Consider the following 21450-nt stretch of genomic DNA (forward strand, 5'->3'; position numbering starts at 1 on the left):
GTGTTGCTGTCTTTCTCTTCTTCCTTGTCTGATCCAGCAGGAAGAGGCTCTTGGAGCTGTGCTGTCACAGAATGAGGGAGAGAGCCCATATTGACACTGCCCTGGGAGACACTGGCTTGGGGGAAAGTAGGGGTGTTCAGGCTTCATTCCAGCTCTGTTCTTTTCCTTTGGGCAACCTTAGGTTACTCAAGTAATTATGAACTACATTTTAAGGTTTTCCAAATGATCAAGAAGGTGGGATGGAGGGGAAACATTTTTTTATTTCTTATTTGAAGATGGGGAGACACTGAAATATTTTTATAAACCTAGAGAAAGAAACCTCTTTACTTCCTTCTCTTCTTTCCTCAGATTGTCAGTTTTGTTTTTGTTTTTGTGAAATGGGAGCAGTTAAAATTGATTGAAAGAGGGGCGCCTGGGTGGCTCAGTGGATAAGCGTCTGCCTTCCAGTCAGGTCATGGTCTCTGGGTCCTGGGATCGAGCCCTCATCAGGCTTTCTGCTCAACAGGGAGCCTGCTTCCCCCTCTCCCTGTGTCTGTCTCTCTGCCTATTTGTGATCTTTCTCTGTCAAATAAATAAATAAAATCTTTTAAAAAATTAATTGAAAGAGTATGAATGAAAGTGCATTTTCTTTCTTTTTTTTTTTATAAGTTTTTGTTTATTTATTTAAGAGAGAGAATGAGAGAGAGAGAGGATGAGAAGGGGGAGAATCAGGGAGAAGCAGACTCCCCGATAAGCAGGGAGCCCAATGTGGGACTCGATCCCAGTACCCCAGGATCATGACCTGAGCCGAAGGCAGTCGCTTAACCAACTGAGCCACCAGGCGCCCCAAAAATGCATGTTCAAGTGACAAGTCTGATATTAGAGGATGTCACAAATGGGAGTAATCACTATTATTATTTGCCACAACATCTTAGCCCTTTGTTTTTTGAGACACCTAGTGAAGTGAGTCTTTTTCCCCTTTTCTCTGCCTCTGTGCTTGCCTTTTAGCGATGGTTGGGAGCCAGGACTAAGACTTAACTACTCCTTTTTTTTTTTTTTCTTTCCTTTGCTAGCTGGGCTATTTGCTTTCCTTATATGTAAAGGAGATCAGTATTATTTATGAGCCACTGGAATCACTGAGATACAAGGATGGTACTGTGAAGCTTAAAACCTCAATAATAAATTGTGGGTTTAAGAACATCATCAAACTTGGGAGGGGTAATTGGAATTGCTCCTAAACAGAGCGTAGTTTATATACAGACTAAGTCTATAGTTAGTGTAGGTGCTTAGTAAATACTTATTAAATGAATGATTAAGTTCATTATTTAATATAAGAATATTTTATTGATAAGTTCTTTCTTTGTAAAAAGATTTTTAAAAGTAGTCTCTTTTTAGGGCAGTTTTAGGTTTGAGCAGAAGATTATCTCTTTTTTTAAAGGTTACATTGCATTCTTTTTAAAAAAAATTTTAAATATTTCATTTATTTATTTGATAGAGATCACAAGTAGGCAGAGAGGCAGACAGAGAGGGGGTTGTGGGGGCTCAATGTGGGGCTCAGTGCGGGACTCGATCCCAGGACCCTGGGATCATGACCTGAATTGAAGACAGAGGCTTTAACCCATGGAGCCACCCAGGAACCCCTACTTTGCATTCTTAAGGGCAGTTTTTATTATGTTTTAGCAGGGAAGTGTCGCCCCTTTCCCCTCCTCTATCCCCCACAACAGAGCTGAAATTACGAAGTTGAATCAATAGCAAAATGTAATTTGTTTTCTCAACACTTAAATATTTATTATGAGGAATGCACCTATAATGTAAATTGAGGTAGAGCTATCCTGTTCTGCTCTTTAAACCTAGTATTCTCAATTGTGGAATATAGTTTACTTAGGGGCTCAAACATTATTGTTGTGCAGTGAGAGCCTGTGTGTGACAAGATCGTTTTGTTTTTGTGTACCATTTTGGACTTATTGCACTCCTTTTCATCTCTCAATGTACTTTAACCTTTTCTGGGTGATTCAGGAAGTCCTGATAACTGTTTTTATTTCTTCAAGATTTTATTTATCTGCCAGAGAGCACAAGCAGGGGGAGCAGCAGGCAGAGGGAGAAGCAGACACCCTGCTGAGGAGTCTGATGTGGGGCTCGATCCCAGGACTTTGGGATTAAGACCAGAGCCAAAGGCAGTTGCTTCATTGACTGAGCCACTCGGGCGTATCCTGGTCCTGAAAAGTCTTAGCTGTACTTTGCCAGGCTATCTTTTTTGAGTTGTGCTGGGTATGTTACCATCCCTGTTGAACCTCATTTGCTGTGCTATTTTTTGTATGTTTGTTTCCAATATATTTTTAGTTTCTTTCTTTCCTGTTAGGGTGCCAGCAGTTACTTTTGGTTGTTGTAGGTACGTTTGCCTCAAGTTAGCCAGCCTTTCCCCTTCTAATACGCTATTTCTAATGTGATGCTAGTTTTTTTTTTTTTTTTTTTAAAGATCTTATTTATTTATTTGACAGAGAGAGAGAGATCACAAGTAGGCAGAGAGGCAGGCAGAGAGAGAGGGGGGAAGCAGGCTCCCCGATGAGAAGGGAGCCCGATGTAGGGCTCGATCCCAGGACCCTGGGATCATGACCTGAGCCGAAGGCAGAGGCTTAACCCACTGAGCCACCCAGGCACCCCTTGATGCTAGTTTTGATACTTATTACCCTTGTGAGGATTAAATGGAAAATAGAGTAAATGGATTCCATAAGATTTGTACTAGTCAATAAAGGAGGAAGCTAAATAGTACTGCCTGGGATCAAATTATCAGGGGTCAGATGGCACCTTTGACTAGGTTTGTAGCTCTGGGCAAGTTATTCTTCTGAGATTCAATTTCTTCAACTATAAAGTGTTGACAGTGGGAACACCTGGACTATACCAAAAGAAAAAGCTTTTGCACAGTGAAGGAAACAGCAAAATGAAAAGGCAACCTACTAAATGAGAGAAGATAATCACAAATGATATATCTGATAAGGGGTTAATGTCTAAAATATATAAAGAACTTATATGATTCAACACTCCCCCAAAATAAGTAATCCAATTAAAAAATGGGCAGAGGACTTGAACAGACCTTTTTCCAAAGAAGACACAGATGGCCAACAGGCACATGGAGAAATGCTCAACAGCAGTAATCATTAGGGCAACATAAATCAAAACTACAGTGAGACTTCACTTTGTATCTGTGAGAATGGTTAGAACAAAAAAGACAAGAAATTGGGGCGCCTGGGTGGCTCAGTAGGTTAAAGCCTCTGCCTTCAGCTCAGATCATGATCTTGGGGTCCTAGGATCGAGCCCCACATTGGGCTCTCCCTTGCTTAGCAGGGAGCCTGCTTCCCCGCCCCCCACCTCTGCCTGCCTCCCTGCCTACTTGTAATTTCTCTCTGTCAAATAAATAAATAAAATCTTAAAAAAAAAAAAAAAAAGAAATAACAAGTGTTGGTGAGGATGTGGGGAAAAAAAGGAACTCTCATGCACTGTTGGTGGGAATATAAATTGGTACAACCACTGTGGAAAACAGTATGGAGGTTCCTTAAAAAATTAAAAATAGAGGGTGCCTGGGTGGCTCAGTTGTTTAAGTGGCTGCCTTCGGTTCAGATCATGATCCTAGAGTCCCGGGATTGAGTCCCGCATCAGGCTCCCCGCTTGGCAGGGAGTCTGCTTCTCGCTCTGACCCTCCCCCTTCTCATGATCTTTCTCTCTCAAATAAATAAATAAAATCTTTAAAAAAAATTAAAAATAGGAATACCGTATGGTCCACTAATTCCACTACTGGGTATTTACCCCCAAAATGAAAATATGAATTTGAAAAGATACATGCACCTCTGTGTTTATTGCAGTATTATCTACAGTAGTCAAGATTTAGAAGCAACTGAAGTATCCATTAATAGATGAATGGATAAAGAAGATTCTCCCTCTCTCTCCTCCCCCTTCTGGAATATTACTCAGCCATTAAAAAGCATGAGATTTTTTTTTAACTGTTTTTGACAATAAGGATGGACCTAGAGGGTATGATGCTAAATTAATGAAGTCAGAGACAAATACCATATAAGCTCACTTATGTATGAAGTCTAAAAAACCCATGAATAAACAAAAATCAGAAATAGACTTATACAGAGCAAACTGATATTTCCCAGAGGGGAGAGAGTGAGGAATGGATAAAATTGATGAAGCAGAGTGGGAAGATACAGGCTTCCAGTTCATGGAATGAGTAAGTAATGGAGATAAAAGGTACATCATAGGGAATATAGCCAATGGTATAATAGATTGTATGGTAACAGATGGTAGGTACACTTGAGGTGAACATAGCATAATGTATACTTTATGGTCTGAGAAAATCTGTGCCTTTTAAACCTCAGAAGGCAGGTGTATTAACAAACTACAGAATTTCAAATAAATGAAGTATTCCATTACCTCACTTTTGCTGTTGATGAAGTGGCCTCTGACGACATGTAAGCATCAAAATTCACGGTGTCTTTTCAGGTGAGAGGCTGACATGAGCGACTTGATTAAGAAAAATCTTATGAAAAAGGACTGTTGAACTTTCTCTGTCTAGTTTGTTTCTGCTTTGCAGTATATCCTATGTCATATGAAATAGTCAAATCTTTTTCCATGACGTGTTTTATTGTTACAAAGTGTTACTTCTTAGGCACCAACTGGGTTCAGAGGTTACAAATTTAAAATCATAGCATCCCCAAATCTCATGGTTGGAAAGGATATTAAAGACCACGTAGTCAGCCTCTTAGCTGAGTTCTCACAATGTGTTTACCCTTCAGAAGTAGGCAAATTCTTTACATCTTGGGCTTATTCGTTCCATTATTCAAATCTTCAGAAACTCTCCTGTTAGAAAGTTACTTCTTTCAGTGTTCAGTGTTGAGGACTTCTTTCTCCCTCTGTGGTTTACCCATTGGTTCTGATTCTAACTCTTGGACAAATAGTCCAATCACTTGTCTACGATATTTAAGGCAACTCTCTTGTTTTTCTCCAGGCTACATGTCTTCTGATCATTCCTCTCATCCTCTTGTTTCGTAAAATATAACGCTTAAAACTGTGGACAGCGGGGCGCCTGGGTGGCTCAGTGGTTTGGGCTGCTGCCTTCGGCTCGGGTCATGATCTCAGGGTCCTGGGATCGAGCCCCGCATCGGGCTCCCTGCTCTGCAGGAAGCCTGCTTCCCTCTCTCTCTCTCTCTCTCTGCCTGCCTCTCTGCCTACTTGTGATCTCTGTCTGTCAAATAAATAAATAAAATCTTTAAAAAAAAAAACAACTGTGGACAGCATTCTAAGCTTTCTAAGAGTCTGATCTGTGTTGAATGGAACAAAAATTTCACTTTGAAGATATTATGTTTCCAATACTATATCTAAAATCACGTTAATATAGGGGGCAGCCTCATCATCACCTTGACTTCCTTTGAAGTTAATTGTCAGCTTAAGCCTATACGGCTTTTTCACACATAGATGGGCATGACTGACCTATCCTGTACCAGTACCAGTTCTTTAAGACTCAAGTACAAGACCTTAGGTTTACCTCTGTTCAAATTAATTCTGTTATATTCAGCCCATTGAAACAGTCTGTTGAAGTATTTTTGGCTTATGGTTGGGTCATCCAGCATATTTGTCTTCTTGCCCAGCTTCTTGTCATCTGCAGATTTGATAAGTATGTTTTCTTTTCTCCATCTTAGTCGTTAACAGAGATGTTGAGGCAGGCCAGGCTGAAATCATTCCATTGTACCATACTATTGCTAGTAGAGTTTAATGGGCTGGATTAGATCCAATATGCCATAATTATAGCAGGAAATGTCTTTTGGTGAGTAGTCCTATTAAAGCCACCTAAAAACTATTAAATGAGGGGCACCTGAGTGGCTCAGTGGGTTAGGCCGCTGCCTTCGGCTCAGGTCATGATCTCAGAGTCCTGGGATCGAGTCCCACATCGGGCTCTCTGCTCAGCAGAGAGCCTGCTTCCCCCTCTCTCTCTGCCTGCCTCTCCATCTACTTGTGATTTCTCTCTGTCAAATAAATAAATAAAATCTTTTAAAAAAAAAAAAACTATTAAATGAAAGATAATAGAAATAAGGATGTTTATTAAGAGTGAGATAAGGAACTAGTTTGAAAAGTTAATGTCCCTGTTTGTATTTTTACACATAGTTAAGTATAATATATGTTTACTAATTAATAAAATATAATACAATTCTTACATTCTTATGGAAGATTTAAGCAGAGACCCTTATGGACTGATTAGAGGCAATGTGGTATAGGAGAAGAAGCCCAAACGAAACCTGAGATGTTTTATTCACTTATTTATTTAGCAAATAAGTATTAAATGCCTACTATTCTTAAGCCCTGGATATACAATGGTTATTGAAAAAAAAAAAAAAGAAACCCAAAACAGCCCAGGGGTGCCTGGGTGGCTCAGTGGGTTAAAGCCTCTCTGCCTGTGGTTTGGGTCATGATCCCAGGATCCTGGGATCGAGCCCTACATCAGGCTCTCTGCTCAGTGGAAAGCCTGCTTCCCTTCCTCTCTCTGCCTGCCTCTCTGCCTGCTTGTGATCTCTGTCTGTCAAATAAATAAATAAATAAAATCTTTAAAAAACCCAAAACAGCCCATACTTGATCTTTGCCTTCAGTGGAACTTATATGCTAATGGGGGATACGTTTTGATAATTACGTAGGTGAAATCATAGTACTTTCTGTGATTGGTGTTCTTTTTTTTTTTTTTTTTTTTTTTTAAAGATTTATTTATTTATTTGTGTTCTAAATAGGTTCTGTCAAACAAACAGTGCAACTCATATATTGAATTTAAAAGTTTCTAGTAGCTCCATTAAAAAAAGTAAAAAAATAATGAAATTTATTTTTAATAATTGGTTTTATTTAACTCAGTATATCTGAAATAATATTTCAGCATGTAAGCAGTATAAAAAATTTGAGGTATTTGTATTCTTTTTGTTGAACTAAATCTTTGAAATCTTAAACTTATGCTACATTTCAGTTGGAACTAGTTACATTTTAAGTGCCCAATAGCCACATGTAGCTAGTAGCTTCTGCGTTGGACAGCATAGCGCTCTGTCCATCTTTACAGACTACTCAGTGGTGTTGGGCAAATTACTTTCTTTGTGTAGCCTCTGTTTTTATTCAGTAAAATGAAAGATTTGACTTGCTTATCTTCTAACAACTAAATGTGGGTCACTTGCATGTATGAGAGTGAGGTGCTCCGAATAATCTCATTCTCTTGATCTGGGTGCTTCTTATATGTATATAATATATAATATATAATATATAATTTCTCAGGCTATACACTAAAGATTTGTGTACTTTATAATATTTATGTTATACCTCAATGAATGTTTTTTTAAATAAGATCACTTACAGTTTTTTAATTCTGTTTCCTGAAATACTCAGATGAACTGACCTTCAGTATAAATGTATGATACAAAGAATGCAAACAGCCAGTTACTCTTTATATCTTCTTCCCACCCAGGATGTGTCTAGTCCGAATGAAGCAGGAAGGCCGGAGTGGGAAATACATGTGTCGGATCATAGTTCATTTTATGTGGGAGGATGTTGAGCAGCGTGGCAGAGTCATGGGGGTAAGTGAAATGCTGTCAGATTCTGGTCCTGGAGAACTCCAGTGAGGGATTGCCTGACTTGAGTTGACGTTGTATATGTTCTAGAATGGCTTTGCTTTTAGATTTCTGTGTATTGCTGCCTAATGTCAGGTTGTAATTCAGCTAGAGTTGCTTCTGCCTCTGTGGAGACTGACATGCCATGGAGACTTTGTGTTTGCACACATTATTATGGTTTGTCAGTGTGAGGACATCCTGTGTGTGTGTATGGGTATGGATTTATTAAGCCCAAATAATGGTGGTAAGAGGGATGGATTTGTTGAATGGAGGAAATCAAATAATTGAGCTTTAGGACGCTATGCCTTTGACACCAATTCAGTCTTTGAACCAGTCCTCCTCTAAATTTGTTCTGATGGAAATACCCTGGCATCAGGCCTGCACTGTCCTCAGGAACTGAAAAACAAGCGCCTTGATCACTAACAACCTAGAATAATTTGGCAGGGTATCTGCTGAAGATGTACATTAGTACATTTAACAGTTAACTGAGAAAGGGGGATTGTGTGTGACTCTGTGTGTGTGTGTGTGTGTGTGTGTGTGTGTAAAGCATAGAGTGTAGGAAATGGAATCATAACATTAGAATAAGATTGTTTATATAAATAGTAATCTTTTCCTTTGGGTATATTGTATATTTTTGTGTTTAGACCATATTTTACTAGATTGTAATCCTTGTTTTTTCCCATTTCATTGCCTCCCAGTTTAGGATTGTCTAAAGCAGATGGGATCACAAAATGGGTTTATTTGTTTTTTTTTTCCATTAAGATGGTCTCCCTACGGACTGAGGAGTAAACAGAGTTTATATATGTATTATAAAAGTACACATTCATAGAGTAAAAATCAAACAGTAAAAAGTATTTAATGTAAAGACAAGTGTCCTTTCCCCATCCCAACCCCCCAAAGGTAACCATTGTTAAGAGTTGATGTGTATCCTTCTAGTTGTTTCTTAGATAAATGCAAATTATAAATAACACAAATGGGCTTAACCATACACAGTTTTGCATCTTGGCTTTTTATCTTGATACGTATTAGATATGGGTTTTGTTTTAAGACTTTTTTTTTTTAATGTAATCTCTGTACCTAATGTGGGGCTCAAACTTGACCCTGCAATCAAGAGTTGCTCCAATGATTGAGCCAGCCAGGTGTTCCTATATTAGATATGTTTTTACTTTACAATTGTTTTTATTTTCATTTTTTTTTGAAGGCAATGAAGTTTTTTTTTTTAAATTAACATTAGTGTATTATTTGCCCCAGGGGTGCAGGTCTGTGAATCATCAGACTTACACATTTCAACGGCACTCACCTAACATGTACCCTTCCCAAAGTTCATATACCAGCCACCCTATCCCTACTCCCCTCACCACCACCCCCAGGAGCCCTCAGTTTGTTTTGTGAGATTAAGAGTCTCTTTCATAGTTTGTCTCCCTCCCCAGTCCCATCTTATTCCATTTTTTTCCTCCCTAACTCCACAGCCCCCTGCCCTGCCTCTCAAATTCCTCATATCAGAGAGATCATATCTTTCTCTGGTTGACTTACTTCGCTCAGCATAATACCCTCTAGTTCTATCCACGTCATTGCAAATGGCAAGATTTTGGGGGTTTTGATGGCTGCATAGTATTCCATTATAGGTATATGTGTGTGTGTGTGTGTGTGTATACACATATGTGTATATACACCACATCTTCTTTATCCATTCATCTGTTGACGGACATCTAGGTTCTTTCCATAGTTTGGCTATTGTGGACATTGCTGCTATAAACATTCAGGTGCACGTGCCCCTTCAGATCACTACATTTGTATCTTTAGGGTAAATACCCAATAGTGTGATTGATGGGTTGTAAGGTAGATCTGTTTTCAACTTTTTGAGGAACCTCCATATTTAAAATTGTTTTTTAAAATTCAAATTGTTTCTACTTGGTGTATATTTTTTAAGGCTTTCTTCTATGTTATCTACAGAAAAAATATAATACTGTTTTTGTGTCTGTCTATTGGATTATACCTGATCATCTTCTGTGTACTAATATACAGTTAATATGTACTTAATTTTATTTTCACTCAACAATATGTCTTGGAGAATTTTTCCCGTGCTGCTTAAGAGTTAAGTGGGAGGTCGTCCCCTATGTTGTATTTATTGTAATTATTTTCACATACTCTTACATCATTGTCTAATGGTATCATAGGCTTATGTGCTCTGTTTGTAAAATTGTGGTCTTTGAGGCTGAATCAGGGAGATGATGGTTTCTTACTGAGAGGATATTTCCAAATCCTCATGTCTTTGGAGGAACTGCATGTATAGGAAGCACAGTGGACATCCGTTTGTTTTAAGACGTTTCCAGTGACATTTACATGTCTTTCTCTGGGACAGTAGACCATTGGCGTTTCTGTTCATTCCAAGAAGAGGATAGCGTTTGTCAGAGTTTTAGCTGCTATCAGCATCATCATTATTTGTTTCAGAGTCAGTGAGTACTGTCTTTGGAAGTGTGTTTGTTCTTTAGTTTGTTGTTCATTTTTTTTCACTATCAGGCCTTTCTGCTGTCTTTGCTACCCAGAGTGGGTCAGCAGTCTTGAAGCTATTCCTGTAGCTAAGTGTTCCACATGCGCTCAGGTACTTACTGTCCATCTCTGTGGCAGCACCCAGTGGACATAGGGTGGTGCTGCTGGTACCAAATCACTTAATGATAACCAGTGACACCCCCTGGCCAGCCAAAGCCTTGGCTGAATGCCATGCAGTGACACAGTAGCTCTTCTAATTATTTAGCCTGTTTTTTCTTGTCACTATTGACTAAACGTGCCTGGATGTTAGACTGCTAGAGCCGTGTGGGCCACATGGCTTAGTGAGCCATAGGTTACTGATTCTCGAGCTACAGGAGCATTTTAGTTATTACCCCTCCTCCACCATCAATTTCCTTTGGACCTCCATAAATATCCCCATCACAATCTCCAGCACTTTGAATCTTCTGTGTTACTTTATAATGTTACTTCCTCTTGACTGTATGCTTTATAAAGGCAGGAGACCAGTCTTAATCACACGTTTTTGCTTACATAGGAAACATTGGATGAATAAATACTTGTTGAATGAATAAATTAATTTCAGCCTCTGAAATTTTATTTTAAAGCCCACTTATCAGATGGATGATGCTTGATTTATTTGTTTGTAGTCCATGTGTACATCAGTACAGCCTTGTGGGAATTAGTTTTTCCTTTTCTTTTTTTTTTCCCCCCTCCATTTTATCCGACTATTTTTCTTTCTAAATTTTGTTAGATATGATGTCCTCTTGAGAAGTGTGTTAGGTAGGTGTTTCTCAAACTTTATTGTGCCTGTGGTCCACCTGGAGAATCTTGTTAAAATGCAAATTCTGATTCAGTAGGTTGGGGTGGAGCCCAACCTAAATTTTTAGAAAGTTTCAGCTGATGCCAGCACCATAGGTGGAGCAGGGTGAGGATGGGGCAGCCACACTTTGAATAACAAGGTTTTAGACGATCCATAATACTCCCCAAGTACAGACTTGTAAATTCACCTGCATGAAGAGAAATGCCAAGCCCAGTGTAGTTACAAAGACTATAAATAAAAGATGGTGATTTAAAAATAACACGTTTGAAAGAGTTGGGGAGTTACCAGTACTGCTTTTCTATTATAATTGACTTGGTTCCCCTGCACCCCCTTTTCAAACTCATGGTAGACACCCTTTACACAGGCAAGAAAATTATATTTTAATCACTTTTGTTATGTGATTGTGTGTGTAGAGTGTGATTGTGTGTGTAGAGGGGTTCTCAGCCTTTTGTGTGTACAGCCTAAAGAAATGGGAAAGTTAGAGACGTGCGGCTGGGGAAAGTAGAAGGGAGACAGTCTGGCCTGGTTCTGACTCTGGCGGCCACGTCTCTCCTCCTCTGTGCTTCAGTTTCTTTTAAAAAAAAAAAAAAAAAGTGAGTTATTGGGGTGCCTCAGAAAATCTGACTAGAAGGTGGTAATTTGTAAATCTGTCTCCGTATAATTTGGCATCCCAGGTGTACATCTTTAAGAAAACCCATATAAAAAGTAGTAGAATTTATAAGACTGATCAATGTAGTGGTGATCTTTTTCATGCCAAAGAATTCTTAGAGGCAATTACTTTGAGTGGAACCACTTGTGAATTAATGACGAATCAGAAATTTGATTCAAGAGCTCCTTTGAAATTAGAACTGCAGTCTTATTTGGTGGGGAAATTTTTATTAAAAATGTTTTGCTTTTTATCAGCTTTTTAGGAGCCCAACTATTGTGAAAAACAAGGCAGACTCATATATCATTAGTGAAGCTGGTATAAAATGCGAGTGTTAAATTTGAGGTTACAAAAATCACATCAATAATTTAGAGTGTTCTAACTTTTAAAAAAACATTATTTGGGATTTAAACATATAAATTAGCTGTGGAAATAAAGTTCATTATATCACCTCATCTGGTCTTGTTTTATTTCATTAACTGGTTCTTAAAAACCTTTGTGAGCTGAGTTGCAGCTGAAGAGGCTGGAGACCATTTTTCCTTGGGCCCTTGCCTCACTCCTGAGTGTTGCTAAGAGTAGAGAACTAAGACTTGACACAGCTGTAAAAACAGACAGCGCCTTTGGCCTCAGTGCTTTCTCTTGGTGCAGGCACATTTCAGATGTAAATTTCACTTTCTGCCTCTCCTACTAATGAAGTAAGTTTCTTTTGCTGGGTTTGCAGCCAGGTGTGTCCAGTCTTGTGGCTAACCCGGGTGCTTTAGTTAATTTTTCCATTTGTGACATTTCAACCAAACTTAAAAAACAAACATAAAAATTAGCTCAAGGCAGTGGCTCAAAGTGTTAATGGTAACCTTAGGCTGGCTAAACGACTTCCTCTTAGTTCTGCTCTGCCAGACATCTCCACCTTGTGGCTTACAATGAGCAGGTTTAAGCTTTCCAATAGTTGGAGACTAGGTGGGAAGGAGCATTAAGAAATTCCAAGTTTATCCTTATCAGTGGTCCCTGGAATGCAAGTTGTCTCATTAGGACTTCAGATGATTTCTTGCCAGCACCATTCCAGAATAAGGATGAGCCTCCTGTCATCTCAAGGTCTCCTGTCCTCGCTAGCAGAGCTGCCTCATGGGTGCAGCAGACCTAGAAAGAGGTGGAGGAGCTGTGGGCTGAACTGGACTCCTTTGTAAAATTCTCCTTTTCTTCTTAGAACCAGCATTTTGCTTTGCAAGGTCCTCTGTGATCACACTCCAGACTACCTTTCCAAACTCATTTCCTCTAGCTCTTCTTGAACTGTAAATATGTAAAACCTTCTAGCACATGTGCCTGGCACATAGTAAGCACTCAGTGAACATCACATTCCAGCCTTGCTTCACACACTCTTCCCTCCAGCTGAGCTGAATGCCTTGCTCTTCCGGTCTTGCGTCTTTCCCCACGCGATACAAAACACAGGTTGCCTAAACACCTCAGCCTCAATTCCTTTACATCCCTCCACCCCATACTGGAAGCCAATTCCAGTTGTCCCTAGCTGGAAGTACCTTAGTAATTTATCTATACCCTTCTTCTGGGTCTTATCAGTTCTCTTTTGTATCATTGTTATTCGTGAGTATTGATTACTTTCCAGGTAACTTCCCTGGGGACTGGGTCCCGGGCCTCTCCCCGCCCCCCGCCTTTGTATTCTCCAAAGTACTTGTCTTTGCCCCTTGGCTGAATGCTTGTCCAGTAAAGAACTGACAACAAAGGACTGTTCTGGAAGCCCACTATATGTATTAGAAAAAGTGTGGTGGAGAGGCATCCCTTTTCATTCTGCGCATATTTGTTTGCTCTGTTAGTCTTAAATATTGTTAGAAAAAGAAATGAGAAATTGTTTCCTTGACCCTCAAGTATTTCTTTTTCTGTGCTTTCACATCTTCTAATGGATTTGACTAAAAAAACCAACAACTTATATATGAGGCCGTTTATGTTTCTAAACTAACAAAGACTTTAAATCTATAAAGGGTGGTAAAAATAAGAATTATACATACTCCAGTTTTTCTGGAAATTTTCTTTCAGGCCTCTGTAATACCATTCCCTTCTTCTCCCTACCTCCCCACAGAAATCTTGAAACTCCTCTCTTTTACCATGAAGTAAAAATTTTGCTATAGTTTGCACCTCTAAGTCAGAATTAACACTCACTGCCATCCATAGGTATTGTTTTAAAAGGCAAGGACCACTTTCAGGGCATAGTTTTGTGGCCAGCAATAAGAACGGTGGGGTGTAAATTCTGAGCAATTCCTTGGGCTTGAGGCCTTTAAAATAAAACACACAATAGGAGAAAGACAGCTATCATATGATCTCCCTGATATGAGGAAGTAGAGATGCAACATGAGGGGTTATGGGTTTAGAAGAAGAAAAAAGGAAACAAGATGGGATTGGGAGGGAGACAAACCGTAAGTGGCTCTTTTTTTTTCTTTTTTTTTTTTTTTTTAAAGATTTTATTTATTTATTTGTCAGAGAGAGAGCGAGCGAGAGCGAGCACAGGCAGACAGAGTGTAAGGCAGAGTCAGAGGGAGAAACAGGCTCCCTGCGGAGCAAGGAGCCCGATGTGGGACTCGATCCCAGGACGCTGGGATCATGACCTGAGCCGAAGGCAGCGGCTTAACCAACTGAGCCACCCAGGCGTCCCCCGTAAGTGGCTCTTAAGCTCACAAAACAAACTGAGGGTTGCTGGGGGGAGGAGGTTTGGGAGAGGGGTGTGAGGTTATGGACATTGGGGAGGGTATGTGCTATGGTGAGTGCTGTGAAGTGTGTAAACCTGGCGATTCACAGACCTGTACCCCTGGGGATAAAAATACATTATATGTTTATAAAAAATAAAATAAAATAAAATAAAATAAAATAAAATAAAATAAGATAAGACATGTTTGTTGCCAGATATCAGATGTCTTTATTGAAAGTTTTTGAATGTCCTAGGCTGTTGGAATGGATATTTGTTTATTAGCTGAAAGAAGGCTAAATTCTTAGACGGCAGAGCAATTTCATTTTGGGATTGGCTCATGAACTTCAGCAGGGTCCTGCTGAGATGCATCTTTGGTAGATGCATTTCTTTCTTTGCACAAGTTTCGTGACCCCAGGTCTCAAGAGGTGGCAAGGCTGCATGGAATGTGTGCTTTAGGCAGTTTTGGGACTGATCAGCTGCCTGGGCGCATACAGCCAGAATGCCCATGTGATAGCTTAGTTTCCGTGTCCTTCTGGGCAGCATGCTGGACTCACTTCATTTCAGGGATTGTCCCTGCAAGAGAAGTTATAAACCTTTCTGAAATTGAAATTAAATAGAGCATAAAGCTCCTCTCTATGCACATGATGGCTTCTCTCTCTCATGGCTGCTTTTACCTTCAGTTACAGGTTGTGAGTTTCCTGAGGTCTAATTTATATTTGTCTTTTAATTCCTCTGGTATCTGAAATGGTGCGCTGCTCTCTTTGATGTCTTTTGTACCAAAGTTCTAGTACTGCTTAGAACTGTGTGCATTGGCCTCAGCCAGAGCCATTTGCCACACCTCCCGTGCAGGTGTTGGTAATGGTTCTCCTAAATAAATCTCACTCGGGAGATGGGATAAATAGCTCCATGAACCTGTTCTTCCTGTTTCCTGGTTCACTTCAGACATTGTCACCATCAGTCTAGCCTCTCCAAGCTGGAATTCTTAAGAGTTCTCAACTCTTGCCTCATTCTCTGCACCCAAATTGTCCTGTCATTTTTTTTTTAAAGATTTTATTTATTTATTTGACAGAGAGAAATCACAAGTAGATGGAGAGGCAGGCAGAGAGAGAGAGGGAAGCAGGCTCCCTGCTGAGCAGAGAGCCCGATGCGGGACTCGATCCCAGGACCCTGAGATCATGACCTGAGCCGAAGGCAGCAGCTTAACCCACTGAGCCACCCAGGCACCCCTGTCCTGTCATTTTTCTGACCAAAATATCTTTGGATTTTTTTTTTTTTCCTGTCTTCTGTTCCATTACTTCATATCAACCCTCGTCATCTCTCCTTCATTGCACATGGCCTCCTAACTGGTTCTGGACTTGCCTCACTCTAGTGAACCCTGTCACCATATAAATCACCAGAGGTTTTTCCAAATTCCATGTCTGATGATATCCCTCTGTCTAGAAATCTGAGGGATGAAATTGAGATATCTTAGCAATGGTATATAGAATGGTTCGTAGTCATATAAGAGGATGTTCTTAGAAGATACAGTGTTCAGTATTTAGAAATGAAATGATTTGATATTTTATTTTTTAAAAATTTTATTTATTTGTCAGAGAAAGCACAAGTAGGCAGAGAGAGGCAGGCAGAGGAAGAAGGAAAAGCAGGCTCCCTACTGAGCAGAGAGCCCAAAGCAGGGCTTGATCCCTGGGCCCTGGGGAACATGACCTGAGCCAAAGGCAGGCGCTTAACCTACTGAGCCACCCAGGCACTCCCAAAATAATTTTATATTTTCAGGTGGTTTAGCAAAAGATAAAAGGGCATGTGTATGTATATATAGAGAGAGCTGAAGCAAATGTTAAAAATATTAACAGTTGTGAATCTAAGTTATACAGATTTTTATTGTAATGCTCTTAGATTTTTTTAAGTAAGTTTGAAACTTTTCAGAGTGAAAACTGGTGGCGGCAGGGGGAAGGGGAGGAAAGATATCTTTACATTCCAGCCCCAGCTCATCTTTCTAGTCTGATTGCTAAGAGACCTCTTTAATACACAGATATCCATGCGTGCATGTGTACACACACACATACACACACACTCTCAAACACAGGTTTCACTCATGCCAGGTTTTCACTGATGCTATAGTACACCATGTTCCTTTATGCTTTGGGGCTTTTGTTTATGCAGTTCCCTTTGTCTGAAGTGGCCTTCACACCTGTCTTGCCTTTTCATGGCACTGTAAGACACAGCTGGATAGTACCTCTTCCAGGAAGCTTTTCCCAGCAACACCCCCTGCCCCGGCTGCCCCCCCCCCCCGCCCCTCGCCCACCGCTTGTAATATTGGTATATTTGGCCACTCCCTTCTCTGTATTGCTGTAGCGCTGTCCTATAATTGTGGGTTTGTATAGGTCACGCCCAGTAGACGGGATGAGGATCCTAGAATTCCTGGTGTCTTACCTAGAATGCCTGACATGGTCGCCCTTCAGGCACTTGGGTGGACACAGGTCCTTGCTTCCATTATTAGTGATTGGGCAGCACTATCTCCCAAATACTGACTTAATAAATGATCTCTTATCACACCTGGATTCCTTTTCTTTGACCCACACTTCCCTGAGAAAGTTTTGTTTTTTTCTCCCTGCCCTGCCTCTGGGGTTCCTTGGCTCTTTCATCATTTATATTTCTCATTCACTTTATAGAATAGACAAACCTTAGAATATTAGATTGAGGGGCACCTGGATGGATCAGTGGGTTAAAGCCTCTGCCTTCGGCTTAGGTCATGATCCCAGGGTCCTGGGATTGAGCCCCACATCGGGCTCTCTTCTCAGCAGGGAGCCTGCTTCTCCCTGCCTCTCTGCCTACTTGTGATCTCTGTCAAATAAATAAATAAAATCTTAAAAAAAAAAAAAAAAGTTAGATTGAATACCTCAGAGATTCTCTCGTTCCATGGTTCTCAATATGGAGGGGCTCAGATATATGTATTTTGAAAAGTCACCCCAGAGGATTTCTGATGTGCCTCTTAAAATAAGGACTATAGATCCAGTCCCACTGGCTCATTTTCTGTGGTGAGAAAATGGAGTCCCAGAAAAGTTCATTGATTTGCCCAAGGTCAAGCAGCTACAAAACAGCAGAATGAGGACCCAAACTAGGGTATGCTGATTCCCAGCCCATTGTCCCCTTTATTATACCCTGATCCCTCCCAGGGTGCGGGAAGGAGATTAGTCAACTTCAGGTCCAGATACTTCTCCTTGGTCTTCTTACCAAGGACTTCCATAGGCCAAGAGGACAGCTTTCCTTGAGTCTCGAGACATTCCATTTCTTCAGTGCAGTCCCCAGCCTGAGGCCCCTTTTATTCAGAGTTTCTAATCCAATCCGGCAGAGGCTTCCTACTCAACAGGACTAATAGAGATTAAGGGGAAAAAAAGGACAGGTGAGAATGCTAACAATGTTCTGAATTTGTTTCTTTTTCCAGCATTTAGAGTCTGAATGTCTCCACATCGTCTGAATTTGCCTTAGTGGATTTTACAATTATTTTTCAGAGATTCCTTGGTTGTGTTTTTTTAAGAGTAGAGGAACACTGAGACTGAACACGGTTGCTTGGAGAGGCCGGCCCGGAGACTAACAAAGGCGGTATTATACTGCGCCCAGCACAGCCAGTGAATGAATCCAGGAGACACCTACATGTGTTTCTGGAGGAGGGCGTGAGGGGGAGGGGTCTGGTGAAAAGGCAGAAAGGTGGGATTAAGATAAATTAAAATGGGGCCAGCATGTTGGATAAGGGGACAACCCCTTCCTGTTCCCACTATTGCTTAAGATTTTTCATTCTGCCTAGTTCAAAAGTTAAAACTAGTCCTTAACCATGGACTTCATATTTTCCCATCCCTCACTTTTTTACATAGGAAAAGAACTTCGTTGTGAAGCTATTTCAGCCTGATACAGCAGTGTTTATTATTTGAATGCTGGCATCTATGGGGTGTCTTAAACTATTAAAACTGGAAAGGAACTTTGAAATACTCTAGACCAGAGATTTTCAAAAGTGGGGTCTCCAGATCTGTAACCTCAACCTCACTTAGGAACTTGCTAAAAAATGCAAGTTTCGGGGCGCCTGGGTGGCTCAGTGCGTTAAAGCCTCTGTCTTCGGCTCAGGTCATGATCCCAGAGTCCTGGGATCACCCCGCATTGGGCTCTCTGCTCAGCCACCCACGCATCCCTTCCTCTCTGCCTACTTGTGATCTCTGTCTGTCTGTCAAATAAATAAATAAATAAATAAAAATCTTTTTTTTTTAAAAAAAAAAAAAGCAAGTTTCGGGCCTCACCTGCAGTCTGCCACATCAGAAACTCTGGCTGTAGGCTGTATAGTCTGTGTTTTAATAGACCCTCCGGTTAGAGGTCCACTGCTCTCCTGAGGTCTGGTCATTTAACTAACAGAGAGACTGGCTTGAGGAGAGGACTAAATCTGTTAGAAACCAACTGAAGAGCAGAACTTGGGTCTCCTAACTGCCGGCTCTCCCTGCTCTCCCTGCTGAGGGGAGTAGGGTGTGGGCGTGGGCAGGTGCCCCGTGAAAGTTGGGGATTTCAGCACAATGCAGAAACAGTTCACCCCCAGGAGTAGCTAACACTTACCGAGAACTCTCTCTTTGCTGGGCACATAAGCACCGTATGAATTTTACATTTTACACACAATTTTACCTGTGACTTAGTATTTCTGTCCTCGTTTTGTAGATGAAGGCAGCTAGGATCAGAGAGGTTAGTGGATTCGTTTCCTGTAGCTGCTGTAGCAACTTAGCACAAATTTGGTGGCTTAAAACAATAGAAATTCATTCTGTCATAGTTCTGTCTACCAGAAATCAGCTTCATGAGGCCAAAATTGAGATTTACCAGGGTTGTACTCCTTCTGGAGGCTATAGGGGAGAACCTGTTCTTTGCCCTTTCCAGCTTCTGATGGCCGCTGGCATTCTTTGGCTTGTGGCCACATCATTCCAATTCCAGCCTCCCTCTTTAAGTGTACATGTGATTACATTTAGGGCCCGCCTGGATAATCCAGACTAACTTCCCCATCTGAAGACTCCTGATCTAATCATGGCTGCAGAGTCCTTTTTTCCCCATATAAGGTACATTCCCAGGTTCCAGGAATTAGGCTGTAGATAACCTTTTGGGAGACCATTATTCCAACCTACCAGAAAGATAATTTAATCAGTCTTAACACAGTAAATATTAGAGCCTGGATTGGAACCCAAACTTGCCAGACTTTAGAGACCATGCTCTTTTTTAAAAAAAATTATTTTATCTTATTTTTTTATTAACATATAATGTATTATTTGCCCCAGGGGTACAGGTCTGCGAATCGTCAGGCTTACACACTTCACAACCTAGAGACCACGCTCTTAATCACTGGTCTGTGCTACCCGAAAAGGTCATCACTCAGAACCATGGCTCTAACGTAAGCATTAAGATTTTTTTTAAAAAAAAGATTTCATTTATTATTTATTTGACAGACAGAGATCACAAGCAAGCAGAGAGGCAGGCAGAGAGAGAGGAGGGGAAGCAGGCTCCCTGTCGAGCAGATAGCCTGATGAGGGGCCTGATTCCAGAACCCTGGGATCATGACCCGAGCTGAAGGCAGAGGCCTTAACCCACTGAGCCACCCACGCATCCCAAGCATTAAGATTTTTAATTTAAGTGTTGTTTCTTTCTTCCTCTAACTTGCACATTATTGACCCTCTGAGTCCTTAATAAGCATGTCTGTATGTTGGTCCTGACTCCTTCAGTTAAATTGTTAGCTCCTAAAGGACAGAGATTATATCTTTTTTCTTTTATTAAAAAAAAATGGAGTTATATTTAATCTACCATAAAAGTCATGATTTTAAGTTTTGGGTTTTTTTAAGTACATTCACAGTGTTATGCAACCATCGCCACTATCTAATTCCAGAACATTTTCATCACCTCAGAAAGAAACCCTGTGCCCATTAGCAGTCACTCCAGCCATTCCTTTCTCCCCCCAGCCCCTGGCAGCCACTACTTTACTTTCTGTTTCCATAGATTTTCCTATCCTGGGCATTTCATGTAAGTGGAGTTATAATATGTGGCCTTTTCTGTCTGGCTCCTTTCACTTAGCATCATGTTTTCATGGTTCATCCATGCTGTAGCGTGTGTCAATACTTCATTCCTTGGTATGGATATGCCACATTTTATTAACCATTTATCAATTGATGGGCATTTGGTTTGTTTCCTTTTTTTTTTTTTTTTTTTTACTTTTATTAATAATGTTCCTGTGAACATTCATGTACATTTTTTTTTTTTAAGATTTTACTTATTTATTTGACAGAGAGAGGTCACAAGTAGGCAGAGGAAGGCAGAGAGAGGAGGAAGCAGGCTCTCCACTGGGCAAAGAGCCCGATGCAGGGCTCCATCCTAGGACCCTGAGACCATGACCTGAGCCGAAGGCAGAGGCTTACCCCACTGAGCCACCCAGGTGCCCCTCATGTACATATTTTTGTTTGAACATAGGCTTTCAGTTCTCTTGGGCATATTATCTAGGAATGGAATTGCTGGGTCATACGGTTAAGTTATGTTTCACTTTTTTGAAACAGTGCATTGTATCAAGTTGTTGGAATTTTAGCATGACACCCATTGTTATTTATTTATAATGAAATAACATTCTGTAATATGTAGTCTTATCATGTTCTGTAATATGTAGTCTTATCATGTTTCTCAACTGCCAAATAAATATTTACACCTATAATTTTCTATAGTAAAGAGAATGGATGGGTGGTATGGCATAATGGAGGGAGTTCTGGCCAGCCTGGCCCACTCTGGGTGAGCTCGAGTAAGTCAAATCAGCTCACTTCTCTGGGGAGGAGAGTTAGATGATTTCTAAATTCTCTTCCAGACTTAACATTCCGCAATTCTGTGAGAGTCTGAAAAGCTAGCCTTGTGTTAAATCCCAGAGCTTGTGTTCTGTTTTTTTAGCAGTTCATCATTCTCTGTCGGATTTCTGTTCCCAGACACAAACAAGGTTTTACCCATCTATCCCTCCATTTTATTGTGGCCTGCTAGCTTCAGGTACTCTGCTAGGCACTGGAGATACACAGATGATGAAGATATTGTCCCCAACTCCCCAGTCTTATAGGAGAAGACAAACATATAAGCTGGTGATTACAGTATTAAAAGACTATGATATTTAAAAATTGTTGAGAAGGCCCAGAGG

General features: G+C 40.5%; 1 protein-coding gene across 3 annotated transcripts in view; it reads left to right on the top strand.

The window, feature by feature from the left end:
* Positions 1-21450, top strand: part of LOC131807761 (ubiquinol-cytochrome-c reductase complex assembly factor 1) — a 97652-nt gene that overhangs the window by 44002 nt on the left and 32200 nt on the right. For all 3 annotated transcript variants that reach the window (XM_059133412.1, XM_059133413.1, XM_059133415.1), the window contains exon 7: positions 7469-7577. In XM_059133412.1, the coding sequence (XP_058989395.1) occupies positions 7469-7577 (109 nt within the window). The remainder of the gene's footprint in view (positions 1-7468; positions 7578-21450) is intronic.

This window comes from Mustela lutreola, chromosome 9 (assembly GCF_030435805.1).
Source record: "Mustela lutreola isolate mMusLut2 chromosome 9, mMusLut2.pri, whole genome shotgun sequence".
Classification (NCBI taxonomy): domain Eukaryota; kingdom Metazoa; phylum Chordata; class Mammalia; order Carnivora; family Mustelidae; genus Mustela; species Mustela lutreola.